This window comes from Rhineura floridana, chromosome 2 (genome assembly GCF_030035675.1).
Source record: "Rhineura floridana isolate rRhiFlo1 chromosome 2, rRhiFlo1.hap2, whole genome shotgun sequence".
In the NCBI taxonomy this organism is placed as follows: Eukaryota; Metazoa; Chordata; class Lepidosauria; order Squamata; family Rhineuridae; genus Rhineura; species Rhineura floridana.
The window spans coordinates 191,889,658-191,908,549 of record NC_084481.1 but is presented as its reverse complement, the minus strand read 5'-3'; the positions used below and the strand labels follow the sequence as shown (position 1 = coordinate 191,908,549).

Sequence of the window (18,892 nt, the reverse complement as noted above, 5' to 3'; positions counted from 1 at the left end):
GATCAAGGCATAGCAAAAAGGCATTGGATGAGCGCATTAAGAATTAATGCTGAAGGTGAGCTTCGTGAACTTTTAAATTGCGTTCCTGAGGAGTTTGCTGATGACTTTGATCATTTTTACACCTTAGCTAGATCACATTTTGCTATGACTGCTGAAGACTGTTTTCGGCGCTTGGAAGCAGACCAGAAGAAGCCCAAGGAGAGCTTTGCAGCATTTTCAGCCAGGATGGGCAGAAATGCGGAGCGCTGGGCTAATACTGCAGACGCTAAGACCCGAGGCCAAGTTTTAGACTTGTTTGCTAAAGAAATGTTTTTTAAACGTCTTCCTCGAGAACTGGCAGCTTTGTTCAGAGATCAACAACCCCAAACGCTTGCCGAAGCTGGCACCTTAGCAGATAGAATGTTTAGAAACAGAGCAGGAGGTGAGAAGTTTGCTCCGTTTCGGAAACCTGAGAACGTTCCTGCCAAGCCACTTGGGCGAGAGACTTCAGGAATGCAGAAACCATGGCAACCATCAGGAGGAGCGAGATTCCCCAAAGCAGCCTCTACCTTGCCGGTGCCTGGATTACAAAAGAACTCCTTAGAGACAATAAAGTGCTTTCAATGTGGAAAAGAGGGCCATAAAGCTAATTTCTGTGCAGAGGTTTTGTCTAAACCTAACCCCACTGTGAGGAAGAACCCAAAGGTTGCGCCGGTCGTACGTGTGAGAGACTTGGACGCACCGGGGGAAGAGCCTCCAGAAATTTCATCTTGGTTGTCAGCGGAAGAGAATGATGGGGAAGAGTCAGACTTTGTATTCTCCGCTCCAAACTCACAAGACCGCCCTGAAACTCCTCGTGGGCCCGCAGTTAAGACCATCTCGAAATACGAAATACGAACAGGGAAATGGAGGGAGGAGCAAATAATAGCCCTTCTCCTAAGAAAAACTCCACCAGCTTCCTTTCACCTGAATGTAAGGAATGGGTTCAAACGCAGTTCTCAGAGCCCATATATGTTAACTGTATTAAGGCCATGGGGAGAATAGACACGGGGAGTGAGATAACCAGTGTGGCTGAACATTTGATAAAGCCAGAACAATATGTTCCTGGACTTACAGTGACCGTTACCGCTTATGGTCAAAAGACGGTTCAAGTTCCCGTGGCTGATGTGGTGCTCTCATATAAGAATTGGACTGGGCGCCATAGAGTCATAGTCCATTCAGATAATCATTTATGGGACACTCTGATTGGAGTTGACGTACTTTTTCTGAGTCATCAAGAGACTGTACGTAGGGCTGAGATAAATGCTCTTACCAGGTCTCAAGCCCTTTTGAAACCCTTGGAGTACGATGTGGAGAAATGGCCACTAGATGGCGATGAAGGGGAAGCTTCAGAAGAGAGAGCTGTGAGCCTGCCTGAGCAACAGGAAAAAAGTTCCCCTTTGCAGCCCAGAGCGGGAGGGGGGCAGTGGAATGTAAACTACCGGCGGCCAGCTCTCAGGAATTTAAGACAGCTTTATTGGAGGATGGGAGTCTGCAAAGCTGCAGGGAGGAAGCTGAAAGAAGCCCTCCTGCTTTATCAGAGACTGTAAAAGTGAGATTTTATTGGGACAAAGGTTTGCTTTACCGAGAACATATTCCCCGTGGGAACTCCATGGACTGGCAACAGGCTAAGCAGCTGGTTGTCCCAAAACCCTTTCGACTGGATGTATTGCGGCTGGCCCATGATGTTGTGACTGCAGGTCACTTAGGGGTTAAACGAACTTTGTTTTCTGTTACCCAACACTTTTATTGGTCCTCAGTCGCTAAAACTGTTAAGGAATACGTGAAATCCTGTCATATTTGTCAACATGTAGGGTTTGTGCGTGATCACCCCAAAGCACTCCTACAAGTGTCTCAGATTGTGGCAGACCCCTTTGCTCGAGTGGCCGTGGATGTGATCGGCCCTTTCAATCCGACCAAGACTGGGAGAAGATTTATTCTGACAGTAATTGACTTTGCCATGAGATTTGCTGAAGCTATTCCTTTAAGCTCCATCACTGCTCCAGTTATAGCCAAAACTCTAACTCTGCTGGAGTTATTTTCTCGTTGGGGTTTCCCTAAGACTATCCTGTCGGACCAAGGGCCTGGCTTTGTTGCCAAGTTAATTAAAAAACTTTGGGAACTTGCTGGCATGGAGCACCACGTCACGACTGCTGGAAATCATTCCTCAAATGGTTTATGTGAAAAAATGAATTCCACCATTAATAGGATGTTAAGAGCTTATGTGTTAGAACATCCTAAAGACTGGGATGTAGCTTTACCTTTTCTGATGTTTGCCTATAGGGCTACACCTTCTGCCAGCTTGGGCTACAGTCCCAACCAACTAGTTTTTGGGAGGGATTTGGTGGGGCCTTTGTCGTTGCTCAAGACTGAGTGGAAGGTTGGAGTCTGTACCTGTGCCTGTGGTGTCCTACCTGCAAAACCTGCAGAATATTCTGAGGGATGTTTTGGCCGTTGCTCATGAGAATTTGGGAGAGGCTCAACAACAACAGAAGGCCCATTATGATACCCAGGCAAAAGCAAGGCAATTTGCTGAGGGGTCAGAAGTTCTGGTATTGAAGGCCCAAGTGGACAATAAGTTATCTGTGGCCTGGGAAGGTCCCCTTATTGTCAAGGCCCAGTTGAGCGACACCAATTACCTGCTTGTTGACCCTAACTCCCATAAGAAACCTAAAGTTTATCATGTCAATATGATGAAGCAGTATTTTTCTAGGAAACACCTGGTTCTGACTTGCACTCATGCTCATGAGATTGCTGAGGATGCCTTATCTTGTCTACCTGTTCCAGTTGACTGATATTCCTGTTTATACCTGTCCCCTTGACTGATTTCCTGGCTCTGATGACCTTTGGACTGTTTTTAGACGTTGTTTTATTCTTCTATGCTTTTAACATGGTTTTTTGGACTTTTACATGATTTTATGGCTTATGACCTTTTTCGGATTTTTGGACCAGCTTTTGGATTACCCCATTTTTTATCTTATCTCTTTATTCATTTAATAAAGTTTTTTTTTTATTGTTTCATATTCTTGGGTATTTTAAGGGTTCATTAAATTTTTCTCTTAGGTGTTATTTTGTAATATTTTCTTATAGCTTTTGAAACCTATGTAGAAGGCATAAGTCAAGAAGTAGCTCACTTGCTTATTGTATTATTGATATATTTCTCTTTTAATGCTGTATACTGTGCATTTTGATGTATTGATTGTAAATCCCTGATGTTTCTCTTATCCCTGGTTGCTGTGGCGATGAAGCAGAACTGTTCAGAGTTCTGACATCATCTTCCCGAAAAGGGGCATGTCATGAACCTGTATATGTTCATGAGTTATTAAAAATCTCATAAGTAATATCTTGGCTCAAGCAAGGGGCTCTGGGAGATTCTACCGTTAGAAAAGACAGGCCTCTGACAAAGCAAAATCCTGAGTTTCACTTTCCAGCTGAGGACGGTTAAGAAAAAGCCTAAACACGAACACCTGGCTATCTGTGCAAGTGCCTAGCACTCAAGGTCATTCTTGGCCTGTGAAGTTTGAAACCCGGTTGGGAAGGGGGCCTGAAGGCACGCAAAAGTGAGAAACATCTAGAAGGGGGTTACATCAGCCCATTCCTGATTGGATAATTAATCTTGGACCGTTAGGATTCTTTCCCCTTAAGTATAGGGCTGGAATCCCAAAGCTTTTGTTCCCTGAAGTTGACCTAAAGGGTTCCTGGTTCCCTAAGAGTTGCATAGGGGAGGCAACTACGCAGGGTTCCATTTTTCTTGTTTTGATGCCAGCCTCTCTTAGGAGAGTAGTCATTGCAACCATCTACCTCATGTGTAAGTATTAGGCTAGAAAAGGTTGTTATTTTCTTGTTGTGTCTGTGAATTCTCTTGTTTGTACCAAAACCCCTGTTTGGGTGTATGGTCTTAAAGGATTACTTGCTGCTATATATTTGGTGTGCACTTATATATTTTTAATAAAGCTACTTCTATTTAAGCTGGTGTGTTCATTGAGAGAAAGGGTGGTTCTGAATTCAGCACCTTGACCATCTCAGTCACATAACTACCAAAGAGGGAGAAAGAAGTTAAAAGCTTAACTCTAATTTGAGGTATTAAACCAGAGGTTCCTGGCAAGGAGTGTAACTGTGGCTCTTGCCTCATAGGATCTTGGTTTTACCTATTTCCTGGGCTCAGAGATCCCCTGGCTCTGAGTGGACCAGTAACAGGGGTGGTGGCAGCCTACCTTCTACCTTGCAGGGTTGGTGTTGGATTGCACAGCCTTGGCAAGGGTGAAGTGGTATTTTTTCGGTTCCAGTCCTGTTTCCCTAAGGGTGGGGTTTGGGTCTGACGCATGGTCCCTGTGCCTTGACGGTAGGGATTCATAACAGTAGCATCTTCTCCTCCCAATAAGAAGTGATGCTCCATAGACACTCTCACACATTTTTTGAAGGAACTCCCCACCCCACCCCCCAAAAAATCAAAAAGGGGGATGAACATTTGAATGAAAAGAAACTCAGCTACTTTGGATTAGTCCTATTTGTAGCTCCATAAATCAGAGTTCGAGATCAGCACCTTCCTGGAATGTTTGCTTAAGTTTTATTCTACAAAATAAAATTCTTCATTTACCTGTTCACTATAGCTTGATTCAGAGCCACAGTTGCTAATTTTTTTTCCCCAGTAGAAAGTCCATGCCTTTAAGAACTGCCTAACAGGCAACCTTTCCTATCCTGCATACCAGGAAGAGATTCAATTTCTGAATTCCTGCCTGCCATATAGCTATCTAGAGCATGAGGACTCTGCCAGGAAAAAAAAAATAAAGCTGGCCACATGAACCAAAAAGTAGACAACTATGCAAGTGGCATACCTACTAAATCTTTCATGTATTTGGGTTTACACAGAAGAATTACATAACTGTAATCTAATAGGAGAGAAATCCCATAAGTATTATGGTATTCTTTGAAACCTGAAACCAATTTTAAACTGAGATCTTACCAGTTCTCTTCATATTGAATCTACATATGAAAAAGTTACAGAAGGTGGGAAAAACAGGTTAGAGGTAAGAGCTACAATGAATTTTTTAAAAGTTGAAATCTGAAATTTCAATTTTTAAAATACAGATTTTGAATGTAAAATCTGGATTCAGAATTATATTTGACCTCAACGTTTAAATGTGAAATCAAATACATTCAGAATACAGGCAACAAAAGCAGCAATGATAACTGTGGAGGACAAATCAATTTCATTTTCTCTGGCCAGCTATTCTGTATAGTTAGGGAGACACACTATGTAATTTCTACAACTGTTAATAAAAAATAGGCATCCATTTTTAGTGAAATGAGCAAACATTTGGGAAGTAGGAAGGCCAACATCTGAGTTCTCTCCAAACTACTAAAACCTTTTGGTTTCCCTAAAAAAAGTCTGGCTCATTGGGCAGGATACAACATCATGCCATCAGCCACAATGAAACTTCCCTTCCGCCCAGCTGCAGCTTCCAGTGCTTCTTCCAATGTGCTCCAGAGGGACTCCACCCGCAACCCTTTGGAGCAGACTGTGAGTGTGCATAGGGGGCAAGGAGGAGAATAAGTGCCCTGTGCACAAGAGAGAAGTCCACTGCGCAAGTGGAACACTACCATTGGGTATCTCCCATTATCTTCTTTCCCCGTTTCTTTAAGCAGCTGCAGTTGCAGTTACATAAGGCTAAAAAGAGGCTAACACAAGAATAAGAGGTCTACCTAGTGCGCTGTATGTATGCTCTCAAACCAAGAAGTTGCCTGCATGTCTCTTTCAGTCCTCCCGACTGCTCTTGGGCACATGCCGTGCTCTGCTGATTCCTGGAGGAGAATCTTAACAGCATTCAGCCATTAAAAACCCATACCTAGCACAGATGAGACAACAGCAATGCTTCCTTAGGCTGGCACACTTATTCATCATGACAGTAACAGAGGAAGATCACTGGTGGGGACAATTGGCCATAAGTTACCAACAGAAATATATGGTTTACTCACAGTCTGTTCATTACGCAGATTGGCCTGCTGTCTCCGGAGATCAGCTTTGATAAAAGCTAGGGCATAGTGGGAAGAGAAATCAGAGTCAGAAAGTCACCATGTGTAGGCCATAAGTAGCTCTTCACAGAGCAACAGAAACCAGCGCAGGGACATGACAAACACGGCTTAGGAAGTACAATGAAATGGAATAAGGCCTGTTTCCCATGGTGGAAAATAAATTATTCTTACATTTTATTTTACACACTTCTACCCCACCTCTCAGCCCCCCAAAGGGCCCGCCAGTTCTTGAACCAATACCAATTCAAAATACAGCTATCTGTGTTTCAAACTTTGCACTTCTCCGAATCTTGCAATGCAGGTGTCCAATCAAACAATGTGTACAAAAAGGAATATATTAGGAGAAAGGGTTCATAAAAAAGCATATATTAAACTATACAAAATGCATGATATACTTGCAAAATATGTACATGAGTCAAAACTGCATACAAAAATGTGTTCATTAGGAGAAATTCACACTAAAATGCTAACAAATTTTCATGAGGATTTTTTTTAAAGTCACAATTTGCTGTGTAAATGTGGAGACTAAATTTGAAAAAGAGAAACAGAGAATCAAAATTAATAGATTTATCCATCCATAGTTTAAAAATATATCACCAGAGCAGGATGCTAAAACAAATTCAAAGCACAGCAGATTTTTTTTTCTTAATTGGAGCCTTCAGAAAACTCATCAGAAAAGGGCCAACTGACCAATTCTTGAGAGGGATTACCACAACCTGGGAATCCTCTCTCGTATCTCCTACAAGTGCACCTCCAAAGATGGCAGGACACAGAGGAGGACCACAGATACTGAATGCAGTCCAGGAGCAAAGAGTCCTTCCAATAACATGGTCCCAAACCATTTCAGGCCTTACAGAAAATAAACAGCACATTGAATTGTGACTGGAATCCAATGCAAATGAAAAAGGACAAATGCAATGTGTTGTGAAAAGTGAACACCAGAAACCACACTTTGACCACGGCATTTTGTATCAGAGTTCCCAAACAATTTTCAAGGGCACTACCCTAAACTTCAGTAAATTAAGCTGAGGTAGCAATATAAGCACTGCAGACAGTAGGACCAGAAATAAGTGTGATGATTTTTGGAGAGTGTAGTTACCAGTTATAACAGTGCCAATAAACAGGAAGGCACAGAGGAAGAGGTTTCCTGCTTGAGTCCCAAAATGATCAATTATCTGTCCTTGGCTAATGGTGAAAATTATTCCAAAAATCTAGAACAAGATCAAAAAAGAGTCATAAATAAGAAATTGAGCAAAGCTAGTGCAGCATTTCCTTGTCCCACTACTAAGCCCACATCCCTAGGTCTCCATCTGTTTATTTATTTTATTATTTATTTATGAAATTTATATACCGCCCTTCCTCCCAGAAAGAGCCCAAGGCGGCAAACAAAACACTAAACGCACTCTTAAAACATCTTAAAGACAGACTAAAATATATTAAAACAAAACATCTTTAAAAACACATTAAAACAAAACATTTTTGAAACTACCTTTTAAAAAAGGCTCATTATCACGCTCTGGACCTCCCTCAGAGTCCTTAGATGTCAGTCTCAGGGTCCAGGCAGGTTCATATAAAGGGAAAGGTAAGTCCTTTATATTTCACGCCCCACTCATTACAAATGAGCAGCGCTACAGGATTAGTCACCCTATATAAAATGAATACTAATAGCTATGCCTAGAATGGTCAAGATAAACATCCTGTCCAGGGTATCCTAAACATATGAGTGGCAGCAACTGGTTGTGCTGATGATCTTCAAAACCACTGAAACTAGCTGCTGTTGGAGACAGACTACTATGATATCTAGTCACTTGGTCTAACAAAGAAAATCTGCAGGACAGGGCATTCAAGCTGCTACATACACTCTGGCCTGGTTCACACTTAACTTTAAACCATGGTTTAGCATTACATGGAAATCTGGCCCAGTGCCTTTACTATGGTTTGTTATCAAAAATGAGACATTATTTCTTATTGGCTTACTGACCTTAACTATGGTGCAAATGCAGGCACTTCCTTAACTATGGCTTAAGTACAGTTTGTTCCAGCCCAACTGCCTGCCAAGCAATGCAGATACTAGCCAAAGGCAGCTGGAAAACAAAACCACTTTCAGCGGTAAGCTGCTTTTGATTATGCTTTTCCCAAAGCTGACATCACTGCTAACTTTGCTGGTAACAAGATTCTTTTCCCTGACCAACTCCTCCTTATGTGTATCCTTCGTTTGACAATGGCAGTGCATGTGGAGATGAAAACTTAAAGGGAACTTTCTGACTTCATCTCTTAGCAGACTTTTTGCTGTTTAAAGACTGGACATGGGGGTTGACTGAATAAAGTTTTGTTGTGCCCCCACTTAACCTGTGGAGAGGTTTTTTTAAAAAAGAGCAAAGCCAGCAAAATATGATTGTTAACTCATTCCATTGCTGGCACCTCTGCCCTATCACCTGTGGGGCAGTTTGTGGCTTAAGCATGGCTTGCTTAACAAACTATGGTTTATTAAGCCATGGTTTAACTTTGGTTTAGTGTGATGTACGAATGAAGGCACTATTAGCTGAATATCCCCACTGCTACACACCAATGTTTTCTAGCTACAAGAGAAGTGAAAATTATGAAGTACTTTGTACACAGAAAAATGCTACAGAATGGCTGCTGAGTAAGATTCATAATACAAAAAAACTGATGTTAGGCTTTATGGGGAAGGGCCATAGCTCAGTGTTAGAGCATCTGCTTTGCATGCATGAAGTTCCAGGTTCAGTTCCCAGCATCCCTAGGTAAGGTTGGGAAAAACTCCTGCCTGAAAGCATACAGAGCTGATACTGAGCTACACGGACCAATAGTCTAAGGCGGCTTCCTATGAATGGAAAGTAGTAGTAGTAGTAGTAGTTTTGTTGTTTTTGTTGTTATGTGCCTTCAAGTCGATTACAACTTATGGCGACCCTATGAATCAGCAACCTCCAATAGCATCTGTTATAAATCACCCGGTTCAGTTCTTGTAAGTTCAGGTCTGTAGCTTCCTTTATGGAATCAATCCATCTCTTGTTTGGCCTTCCTCTTTTTCTACTCCCTTCTGCTTTTCCCAGAATTATTGTCTTTTCTAGTGAATCATGTCTTCTCATTATGTGTCCAAAGTATGATAACCTCCGTTTCATCATTTTAGCTTCTAGTGATAGTTCTGGTTTAATTTATTTTGATACCCAATTATTTGTCTTTGCACAGTCCATGGTATGTGCAAAGCTCTCCTCCAGCACCACATTTCAAATGAGTTGATTTTGCTCTTACCTGCTTTTTTCACTATCCAACTTTCACATCCACACATAGAGATTGGGAATACCATGGTCTGAATGATCCTGACTTTAGTGTTCAGCAATACATCTTTGCATTTGAGGACCTTTTCTAGTTCTCTCATAGCTGCCTTCCCCAGTCCTAACCTGATTTCTTGACTATTGTCTCCATTTTGGTTAATGAGTGAGCCGAGGTGTTGATAATCCTTGACAAGTTCAATGTCCTCATTGTCAACTTTAAAGTTACATAAATCTTCTGTTGTCATTACTTTAATCTTCTTGATGTCCAGCTGTAGTCCTGCTTTTGTGCTTTCCTCTTTATCAGCATTCGTTTCAAATCATTACTGGTTTCTGCTAGTAGTATGGTATTGTCTGCATATCTTAAATTATTGATATTTCTCCCTCCAATTTTCACACCTCCTTCATCTTGGTCCAATCCTGCTTTCCGTATGAAATGTTCTGTGTATAGATTAAATAAATAGGGTGATAAAATACACCCCTGACTCACACACTTTCCAATGGGGAACCAGTCAGTTTCTCCATATTCTGTTCTTACAGTAGCCTCTTGTCCAGAGTATAGGTTGTGCATCAGGACAATCAGATGCTGTGGCACGCCCATTTCTTTTAAAGCATTCCATAGTTTTTCATGATCTACACAGTCAAAGGTTTTGCTGTAATCTATAAAGCACAGGTTGATTTTCTTCTGAAATTCTTTGGTCCGTTCCATTATCCAACATAAGTTTGCGATATGATCTCTGGAACCTCTTCCTTTTCTAAATCCAGCTTGGACACCTGGCATTTCTCACTCCATACATGGTAAGAGCCTTTGTTGTAGAATCTTGAGCATTACTTTATTTGCAAGGGATATTAAGGTAATAGTTCAATAATTACTGCATTTCCTGGGATCCCCTTTCTTTGGAATTGGGATGTATATGGAATGCTTCCAGTCTGTGAGCCATTGTTTAGTTTTCCATATTTCTTGACAAATTTTTGTCAAAATTTGGACTGATTCAGTCTCAGTAACTTGTAGCAACTCTATTGGTATGCCATCTGTTCCTGGTGATTTGTTTCTTCCAAGTATTTTAAGAGCAGCTTTCACCTCACATTCTAAAATTTCTGGTTCTTCATCATACAATTCCTCCATGAATGAATCTGTTATCCTGGCATCTCTTTTATAGAGCTCTTCAGTGTATTGCTTCCATCTTCCTTTTATTTCATCTCGGTCAGTCAGTGTGTTCCCCTGTAGATTATTCAACATCCCTACTCTTGGTTTAAATTTCCCTTTCATTTCTCTAATCTTTTGGAATAGGGCTCTTCTTCTACCCTTTTTGTTGTCCTCTTTTAATTCTATACAATAACTATTGTAATTGTTCTCTGTATCCCTTTGTACTAGTTGCTGTATAGTTGCATTTAGGTTCTGACTGTGTTTCTGTCTCCTTTTGCTTTCCTTCTCTCTTTAACCATTTTAAGAGTTTCATCAGTCATCATAAGAACATAAGAAGAGCCTGCTGGATCAGGCCAGTGGCCCATCTAGTCCAGCATCCTGTTCTCACAGTGGCCAACCAGGTGCCTGGGGGAAGCCCGCAAGCAGGACCCGAGTGCAAGAACACTCTCCCCTCCTGAGGCTTCCGGCAACTGGTTTTCAGAAGCATGCTGCCTCTGACTAGGGTGGCAGAGCACAGCCATCATGGCTAGTAGCCATCGATAGCCCTGTCCTCCATGAATTTGTCTAATCTTCTTTTAAAGCCATTCAAGTTGGTGGCCATTACTGCATCTTGTGGGAGCAAATTCCATAGTTTAACTATGCACTGAGTAAAGAAGTACTTCCTTTTGTCTGTCCTGAATCTTCCAACATTCAGCTTCTTTGAATGTCCACGACTTCTAGTATTATGAGAGAGGGAGAAGAACTTTTCTCTATCCACTTTCTCAATGCCATGCATAATTTTATACACTTCTATCATGTCTCCTCTGACCCGTCTTTTCTCTAAACTAAAAAGCCCCAAATGCTGCAACCTTTCCTTGTAAGGAGACCATTGAGGTCTTTCTCTCTGTTTAACTAGAGGTACAGGAATACCCCGCATTAACATACGCAATGGAACCAGAGCATGTATGTAAAGTGAAAATGTACTTAAAGTGAAGCACTACTTTTTTTTCACTTATCGATGCATGTACTGCATTGCAGTCATCATATATGGGCATAACTGATGTAAATAATGCATTTATAACTAAAATAAACACAGTAGGCCTTATTTTAAGAAAAAGTTTGTAGTCGGAAACTGATCTAAATATTTTTTTTATCACAATCAATTAAAGCAGGAAAGGAAGATGGGACAATTGGGGACAATGGAGAGGTATAAAATGGGACAATGGAGAGGTATAAAATGAAATCAGAGGAATCTAAATTATTTATTTATTTATTTTAATCAAAATCAGTTAAAGCAGGAAAGGAAGATGGGATAATGGGGGACAATGGAGAGGTATAAAATGGGACAATGGAGAGGTATAAAATGAAATCAGAGGGATCTAAAGAATTTATTTATTTATTTATTTATCTTAATCAAAATCAGTTAAAGCAGGAAAGGAAGATGGGATAATGGGGGACAATGGAGAGGTATAAAATGGGACAATGGAGAGGTATAAAATGAAATCAGAGGGATCTAAAGAATTTATTTATTTATTTATTTATCTTAATCAAAATCAGTTAAAGCAGGAAAGGAAGATGGGATAATGGGGACAATGGAGAGGTATAAAATGGGAAAATGGAGAGGTAGAAAATGAAATCAGGGGATCTACAGTACTGTAAAGAGCACGAGGTGCCACACACACACACACATACACTGCCGCCACTGACCTAGGCCGGGGCCGGCAGAGCTCCAATCGCTGTTAAGTACAGTAGTAAAGAACTTACATGTACTATAAAGAGTACTGTACTTAAATGAGAGTCTGTCAGATAGCTCTGATTGCTAGGTCAGGAGTCGCTCAGATCGCTCTGATTGCTACGGGAGATGACGCTTCGCAACGCATGTGGCACGTGGAACGCAAGTTCGGGCGTTCCGTCAGTGTCCGGAATTGCAAAGCGCGCGTACATTAAGTGGGGTATGGTGGAGTATGGAGCACGTCCGTAATCGCGAGGGTCCATTAAATGAAGGTACGTAAATCGGGGTGTTCCTGTATTGTCCTTTTGCATTCTTCCCTGATCATGTCTCTGACTTCAATCCATAGTTCTTCTGCTTCTCTATCAATGGAATGGGTAGTAGTAGTAGTAGCAGTAGCAGCAGCAGGAGGAGGAGGAGTAGTCATCATGAAGGAGGAGAATAAAAGTCTTTTAGTGGCTAGGAAGAAAATAATGGCTGCAGTTTGCTTAGGTCTCTTTCTCACACAAAGATGGGGGTCTAGAATGCTGATGCTGATACTGGAAAAGTCACAGAGTTATATCATCCTGAAGACTTGGATTAATCCAGTGCTTTATGTTAGATTCCTGCATTGAGCAGGAGTTTGGCCTCACTGGCCTTATAGGCCTCTTCCAACTCCACGATTCTAATCAAAATAATTCCTGTGCAACAGCAAAAGCAGGACTCAAAGTAGTTATGTGTCCCTGCTATATTTTTGGAACAGTAACTCACCTGTGCAGACACATTAAGGAGGCCTGATGATGTCCCTTCCGATTCTGGATATGTTAATTCTGCTGCAAATTCAAAGCCCAGTGGTAGGTACCCAGTCATGAAAAAACTGCCAGGCAAGATGGGGAAAAGGAAAGCATCAGCAGCTGCAACATTAGGGCCATGCCATTTTAAAGGGATGGTGCTACTCCAAGCCCCACTTTGGTCTCAAAAGCATAACCCTCTTTGCTTCCTCATAGCCAGCAGCTGCCAGCAGAGCAGAGTGGAGTGGGGCAGCGTTTCTTACCTGACTTCCCCACATGGAGGTTACTGCTGTTAACTGAAAATGAGAAGGAGGAGCGAGGGGTCAGGGAAGTCAGTGCAGGCGCAGTAGCAGGAGTGTTAGATTGGCTCTGCCACTGCGCCCACACTGTGGTGACCTCCCCACTATCTCACTCCTGTCTCTCTGTTACCCGGCAGTGCCCCTGGCACTGGCAACCCCATCCTGCTCCACCCCACCAACTGCTACTGCCCATAGCATTTCACTCATCCACACTCTGCAGTGAAGGATGCTCATGACTAACAGAGGCAGGAAAGGGTGGGATGGCTGCTATGCATATCCCACAGTTCTCACTTTGGCTGGAGATCCAATGCTCTTGATGCCTACTTTCCTTTCACTCCACTGGAGAGAGAGAAGAGGGTTCTGCATCTCAGTGTCAGAAGCAGCAGCCAAATGCCTTCAGAGGGCAACCCCTTCTAGGAAGGGGGAAATGACCCCAGGAGGGAGAGGAGAAGTAAACTTACCCCAGTATACCTGCAGTCACAAAGACCACCCAGATATGGCCCTGCTCAAGAGTAAAAGTGTAAACCACCATGCCTACAAATGACATGATATAAACCAACAGCGTTGTTTGCCTGTAACAAACAAAATCACCATTAGAATTGAGCTACCACTCTTACCTTGTATTCAACATTTTTAAATGCATATTTTACTTTTATTAAAATGTAGTAAAGTCTATTATAGAAAAAATGTACAAGAATCAAATTAGTCTGGCGGCCTAACAACTTTTTTTATTGTTCCAGTACAGTATTCATCTTTCCACTGAAGAAACGTACTAAGCAGGAAGCTAGGTGACCAAAAGCTGTGCTTAGCGTTAGTTGGGGCTTAAAACTGCATTGACTCTTCAACCTGGAGCCAGACCAGCAAACGCCCCTGACAGCAATAGGCTGCCATGGCAGAGGGCCATAGGAGGGAGCCAAACGGACCAGGATATCATGCAACACTCCTCCCAGCAGCAGCCCATCTGGAATATAATAAAAATGACTAAATAAATAATATTTTTTTAAAAACGGTAAAACAATTTAAAACATTCTAAAAACTGGTCTCAGGGTTGCCAGGAACAGCGAGTATAGTGCTTGTTACCAAGTAAGTGTGTTTTGCATAACAGCAGCAAAAGCAAACTCCATTTTATTCCTGTAATCATGATGCTGCTATGATTTAGGTGTTTTTAAAAGGCAAAGCACATGTTTAGAGTATTGATTTTTTAAATTAAAAAAACAGGAGTGGCAACTTTTTTTTGTTTGCTTTTTGCTCCAACTTATTAGGAATGAAGGAGCAGCTGTAATGCATGGAACAGCAGTGAGGAGAAATGTTAATTGTGTGCTTTACATCTGAAGTAATTCACATAGCTGTTTAAAGCTCTTCCACTCCAGCAAGACTATGGGCAGAACAATCCAACTTGTCAGAGGCCGGTGGGAGCGAAGCCAACCGAATCAGAGCTGATGGAAGGGTCTGCTATATCCAACTGCCACTTGGAGGCTTTGTGGAGAGAGGATGCTGGATGCGCTGGCAGGGCACGCGGAAGGAAAGAAAATACATGTTTCCTTCCACCACTCCTTTTCCCAGTGTACTGGCTGCCGCAGCGGAGGACCATGAGAGGGAGATGAACAGGACAGGGATATTGTGCAACATCCCCCCAGCCTCTCCTCTGACATGCCCCCAGAGCGACCCTTTTGCTGGCCTTCTGCTGGCTCCCTTTACACTGGGTTGGGCTTCCCCAGTGGACCTCTGGCTCAGCTGCAGCTGAGTTGGGATGAGGGGCTTATGCCAGTGTAGACCGTCTGAGCTCACATATCCAACTCACCTCAGCCCGACATAAATAGCAGTTGGATTGCACCCTAAGTCTAGGGCCTAAAATTACATAGATACACCAGGGCGTGTTGGCTTGATGCCACTCCCCCAATTGGAGCCACAGGGTAGATTGGGGTGGGGACTGTGTGCAGCCCTAAAAAAAATATTTCCCCATACTTTAGCAATTAGAGAAATTTATAGTATTTGTATATATGCATGCATTAATATTAGTCCATAATTGATTTAAAAAATTCAAGAGGCTTTGATGAGCAGAAGCACATTATTTCCTAGCAGCTAAATAAATCCATAGTCAAGAAATCAGAAGAAGGCTAAGACTGGGAAGGCAGCTATGAGAGAACTAGAAAAGGTCCTCAAATGCAAAGATGTATTACTGAACACTAAAGTCAGGATCATTCAAACCATGGTGTTCCCAATCTCTATGTGTGGATGTAAAACTTAGACAGTAAAAAAAGCAGATAAGAGCAAAATCAACTCATTTGAAATGTGGTGTTGGAGAAGAGCTTTGCGGATACCATGGACTGTGAAAAGACAAATAATTGGGTGTTGGAACAAATTAAACCAGAACTATCACTAGAAGCCAAAATGATGAAACGGAGGTTATCATACTTTGGACACAAAATGAGAAGACATGATTCACTAGAAAAGACAATAATGCTAGAAAAAATAGAAGCAAGTAGAAAAAGAGGAAGACCAAACAAAAGATGGATTGATTCCATAAAGGAAACCACAAACCTGAATTTATGAGATCTGAACAGGTGTCCTGCCCAGAGTAAGAGTCACAAAACGGAGGCAAGACTGGAATTAATTCCTGTTTTATTAGAGTAACATCAAAGGCAATGCGTTTCACAGACTTAGCTGTGCTAACTCACTACATTCCCTAACTAAGCTACCTAGGCTTACTCTGCAGCATGTGAAGAAAGATGACTCAGCAACTGGGTCAGGGGGGCGCCACCTTAAGTAGGGAAGGTCTTCACCCGCAATCTCTGACTCCTTCGAAGTCCCACCTTCTCGTGGCATCTCGTGTGGGGCAAGGAGGGGCGAGCCTCCACCGGCTCATCTGCCAGTACAGGCTCGATAGATGCCTCAGGAGGCGGGAAAGCGTTTGAAGTGTCAGGTGGGGAATCCTGGGGGGTGGAGCTGGCGCGCCCACCCGGTCATCCCCCAATGGCTCTGTTGGGGCATCTGTAGGTGGAGCGAAGTCTGTTTCAGCGGGAGGACTGTCTGTGAGAACTGGCAGGCTGTCAACTACTCTCCCTCCCTCATTGTCCTCGAAAGTCTCATCTACCTCTGATTCCTCCCCCTGCCCTATCTGAGGAGGCTGGGGCTCAGCTGACTCCCCTCCCTGATCCCCCTGGGAGAGCTGTGGCTCAACAACAGGTGGTTTATTACAAATGCTATTGAAGGTCACTGATTCATAGGGTCGCCATAAGTCGTAATCGACTGGAAGGCACATAACACACACTCAAATTCATCCACAAGAGTTCCTTTTATTCACCTTCTGCTTCAGGTAGTCATACATGTTAAGGAGGGAAGGACAGAGTTCCCCACCCAGTTCCCTACCCCTCCCTAAAGTGGAGGTCATGTGGGTATTTGCAGGGGAAAACTGACAGGCAGGCAGGCGGGAGGGGGTGTTACCCTTCCCCTGCCACTCTAGTATTTGCCAAGGTAATGTCTTCTTCCTCCGTCACACACATATCTTCACATGTTCATTCTGTCATTTTTGTATAACTATAGAGCCTCTGCATAAAGCATTACATTAACACTGCTAAAACTAGCTATTAGCTCTTGCTGTATAGCCAGAAGGCCCTTTGTTGGAGATTTCTGGGCACAGTGACTCAACAATGCCACATGCCTTGAATAGGCCTCGACTGAGTCACACCACTAGTGTTACAACGCTGAGGATATAGGAAGTCTCCTTATACAGGGTCAATAAACCCACATTCATACCAGACATTTATTTCACTATTATTCTATGTTAAATAGTCATTAAAATGTTAGAATGTCCATAGTGTCAAAATGAACTTATTTAGTTGGATTGTCATATTGTTTTGAAATGTTTTGACATTAGACTTAACTGTAATGATGTACTGATATGCTTTTTTTGCTCTTGCATTGTGAGTCGCTTTGGGTATGTTTATGTGGAAAAGCGGCATATAATAATTGCTTCCCCAAAGAATCCTGGGAAGTGTTGTTTGTGAAGGCTGCAATTTTCAAAGCTCTCTGGGAAGACGAACTGACTGTTAAACCATATGGAGAACTGTAGCTCTGTAAGGAGAATTATGAGTCTCCTATCAACTCTCAGCACCCTTCACAAACTACACTGCCCAGGATTATTGGGGGGAAGCTGTGACTCTTTAAAGTGGAATAATAGTGGAATAAATGTATGGTGTGAATATGGCCCAGATCATAGTACCTGTGACCAGGGGTGTAGTCATCTGGAGTGAAAAGAGGTCATAGACCCCTTACTTTTTTGGGAGCAGGCTCCCAGCTAAGGCCTTATGTATGAGCCAATCATCGTGAAAGGGGAGCACATTAGCCACTAAGAAGAGTCCTTGTCCTTTTGTGCTGATTGGAGCCAATCAGAGTGAAAGGTCAGTCAGCCACTGAGAAGATTCTTCTCAGTAGTGTGCTAATACACAACCTCACCTTTCATGCTGATTGGCTCTTAAGGATGTTTGTTGTAATGGAGTGAGGATTCAGAGATGACATGGAGGGCAAGGGAGATGAGGGAAAGCAGAAAGGAGGCGTGGCTGTGACAGGACGTGGCCATGAAGAGGTGTGGCTCTAGTTATTAAAATACTAAATACTAGGGACTGCCACCCCTGCTTGCTTCACTTGCCCATCTCACCACCTAACCTCCTCACCCAAATCACTCCCCTCCCTTTACAGCTCACCCAAACCACCTACCCTTCTTCAAACCTCCCACTGCCCACAGGACTTGCCAAACTCCCGCTCCCCTTAGACCTAGCCAAGACTCCTTCACCCTCCTTACAGGTCACCAAGCCTCCTCCTCTCCCCAGTTTACACCTTCTCACATGAGGAGAAGGGAAGCAAAGGAGGGAGATGGCAGGCCAAGGTGAGTTGCATAGGAATAGTCAGGACAAGCTGGGACAGCCCCTCAACAATCACCCTGCTCTCGCACCACTTCCCTCCTCCTTGCCCTCTGCCACTGAGGCTGAACAGCATTGTCTGTGAGGTGGGGGGGTAGCAGAACAGGATAGTTGCTGAAGAGCTGCCCCGGCCTGTCGTAACTGTAGCTCTGTGACTCGCCTGGCCACCACTGCCATCTCCCTCACTCACCTGCCATGACCCCCCAGCATCACCACTGTTGCCTCCTTCACTTGCCTGCCCGCCTCTCTTACCTGCCTGCCTCGCTCACCATCATGGAAGGCTGTCGTCATGCTGTGTGATGACAGCCTCAGACAAATACTATATAGTAGGATATACATGTTTTAATAAGGAAATACATTCAATAAGTTATGGATAATACACATTAAAAACAGTATTTCTGCAACTTCAGAAAAAGCTCTAGCCCTCTTGGCAAATCTTTACTCAAAACCGTGAACCCTCTTCTTGTTCTTACCAAACTTAAAAAAAAGAAAAAGAAATTCTATATTCGCTCTTAGTCTTTCCAATACACAGTTCATTTAGCTAGGACAAGTACAGCTCCACACCACAAACAGTAGACATCACTGCCACATGTGCCAAGGCTTCTGACCAAATAGCTCTGAAGCCCTGTAGAAGAAGAAGCTGTTATTGTCTAGCTTTCATATTATAGGATTTTCCCCTATCCACTGATTGAGCCTGCCTCTTTTCCA

The 18,892-nt window shown here is 42.8% G+C and overlaps 1 protein-coding gene across 5 annotated transcripts in view; it reads right to left on the bottom strand.

The window, feature by feature from the left end:
- The window catches only part of FLVCR2 (FLVCR choline and putative heme transporter 2), a 78,638-nt gene that overhangs the window by 14,967 nt on the left and 44,779 nt on the right, over nt 1-18,892 (bottom strand). For 3 of the 5 annotated variants that reach the window (XM_061611788.1, XM_061611790.1, XM_061611789.1), the window contains exons 6-9: nt 13,727-13,837; nt 12,947-13,052; nt 7,151-7,262; nt 5,995-6,050 (exon numbers count right to left, since the gene is read on the bottom strand). In XM_061611788.1, the coding sequence (XP_061467772.1) occupies nt 5,995-6,050; nt 7,151-7,262; nt 12,947-13,052; nt 13,727-13,837 (385 nt within the window). Of the gene's footprint in view, nt 1-5,721; nt 5,865-5,994; nt 6,051-7,150; nt 7,263-12,946; nt 13,053-13,726; nt 13,838-18,892 lie in introns of all 5 variants that reach the window. The other 2 variants (XR_009760733.1, XR_009760732.1) reach the window with 1 other exon arrangement.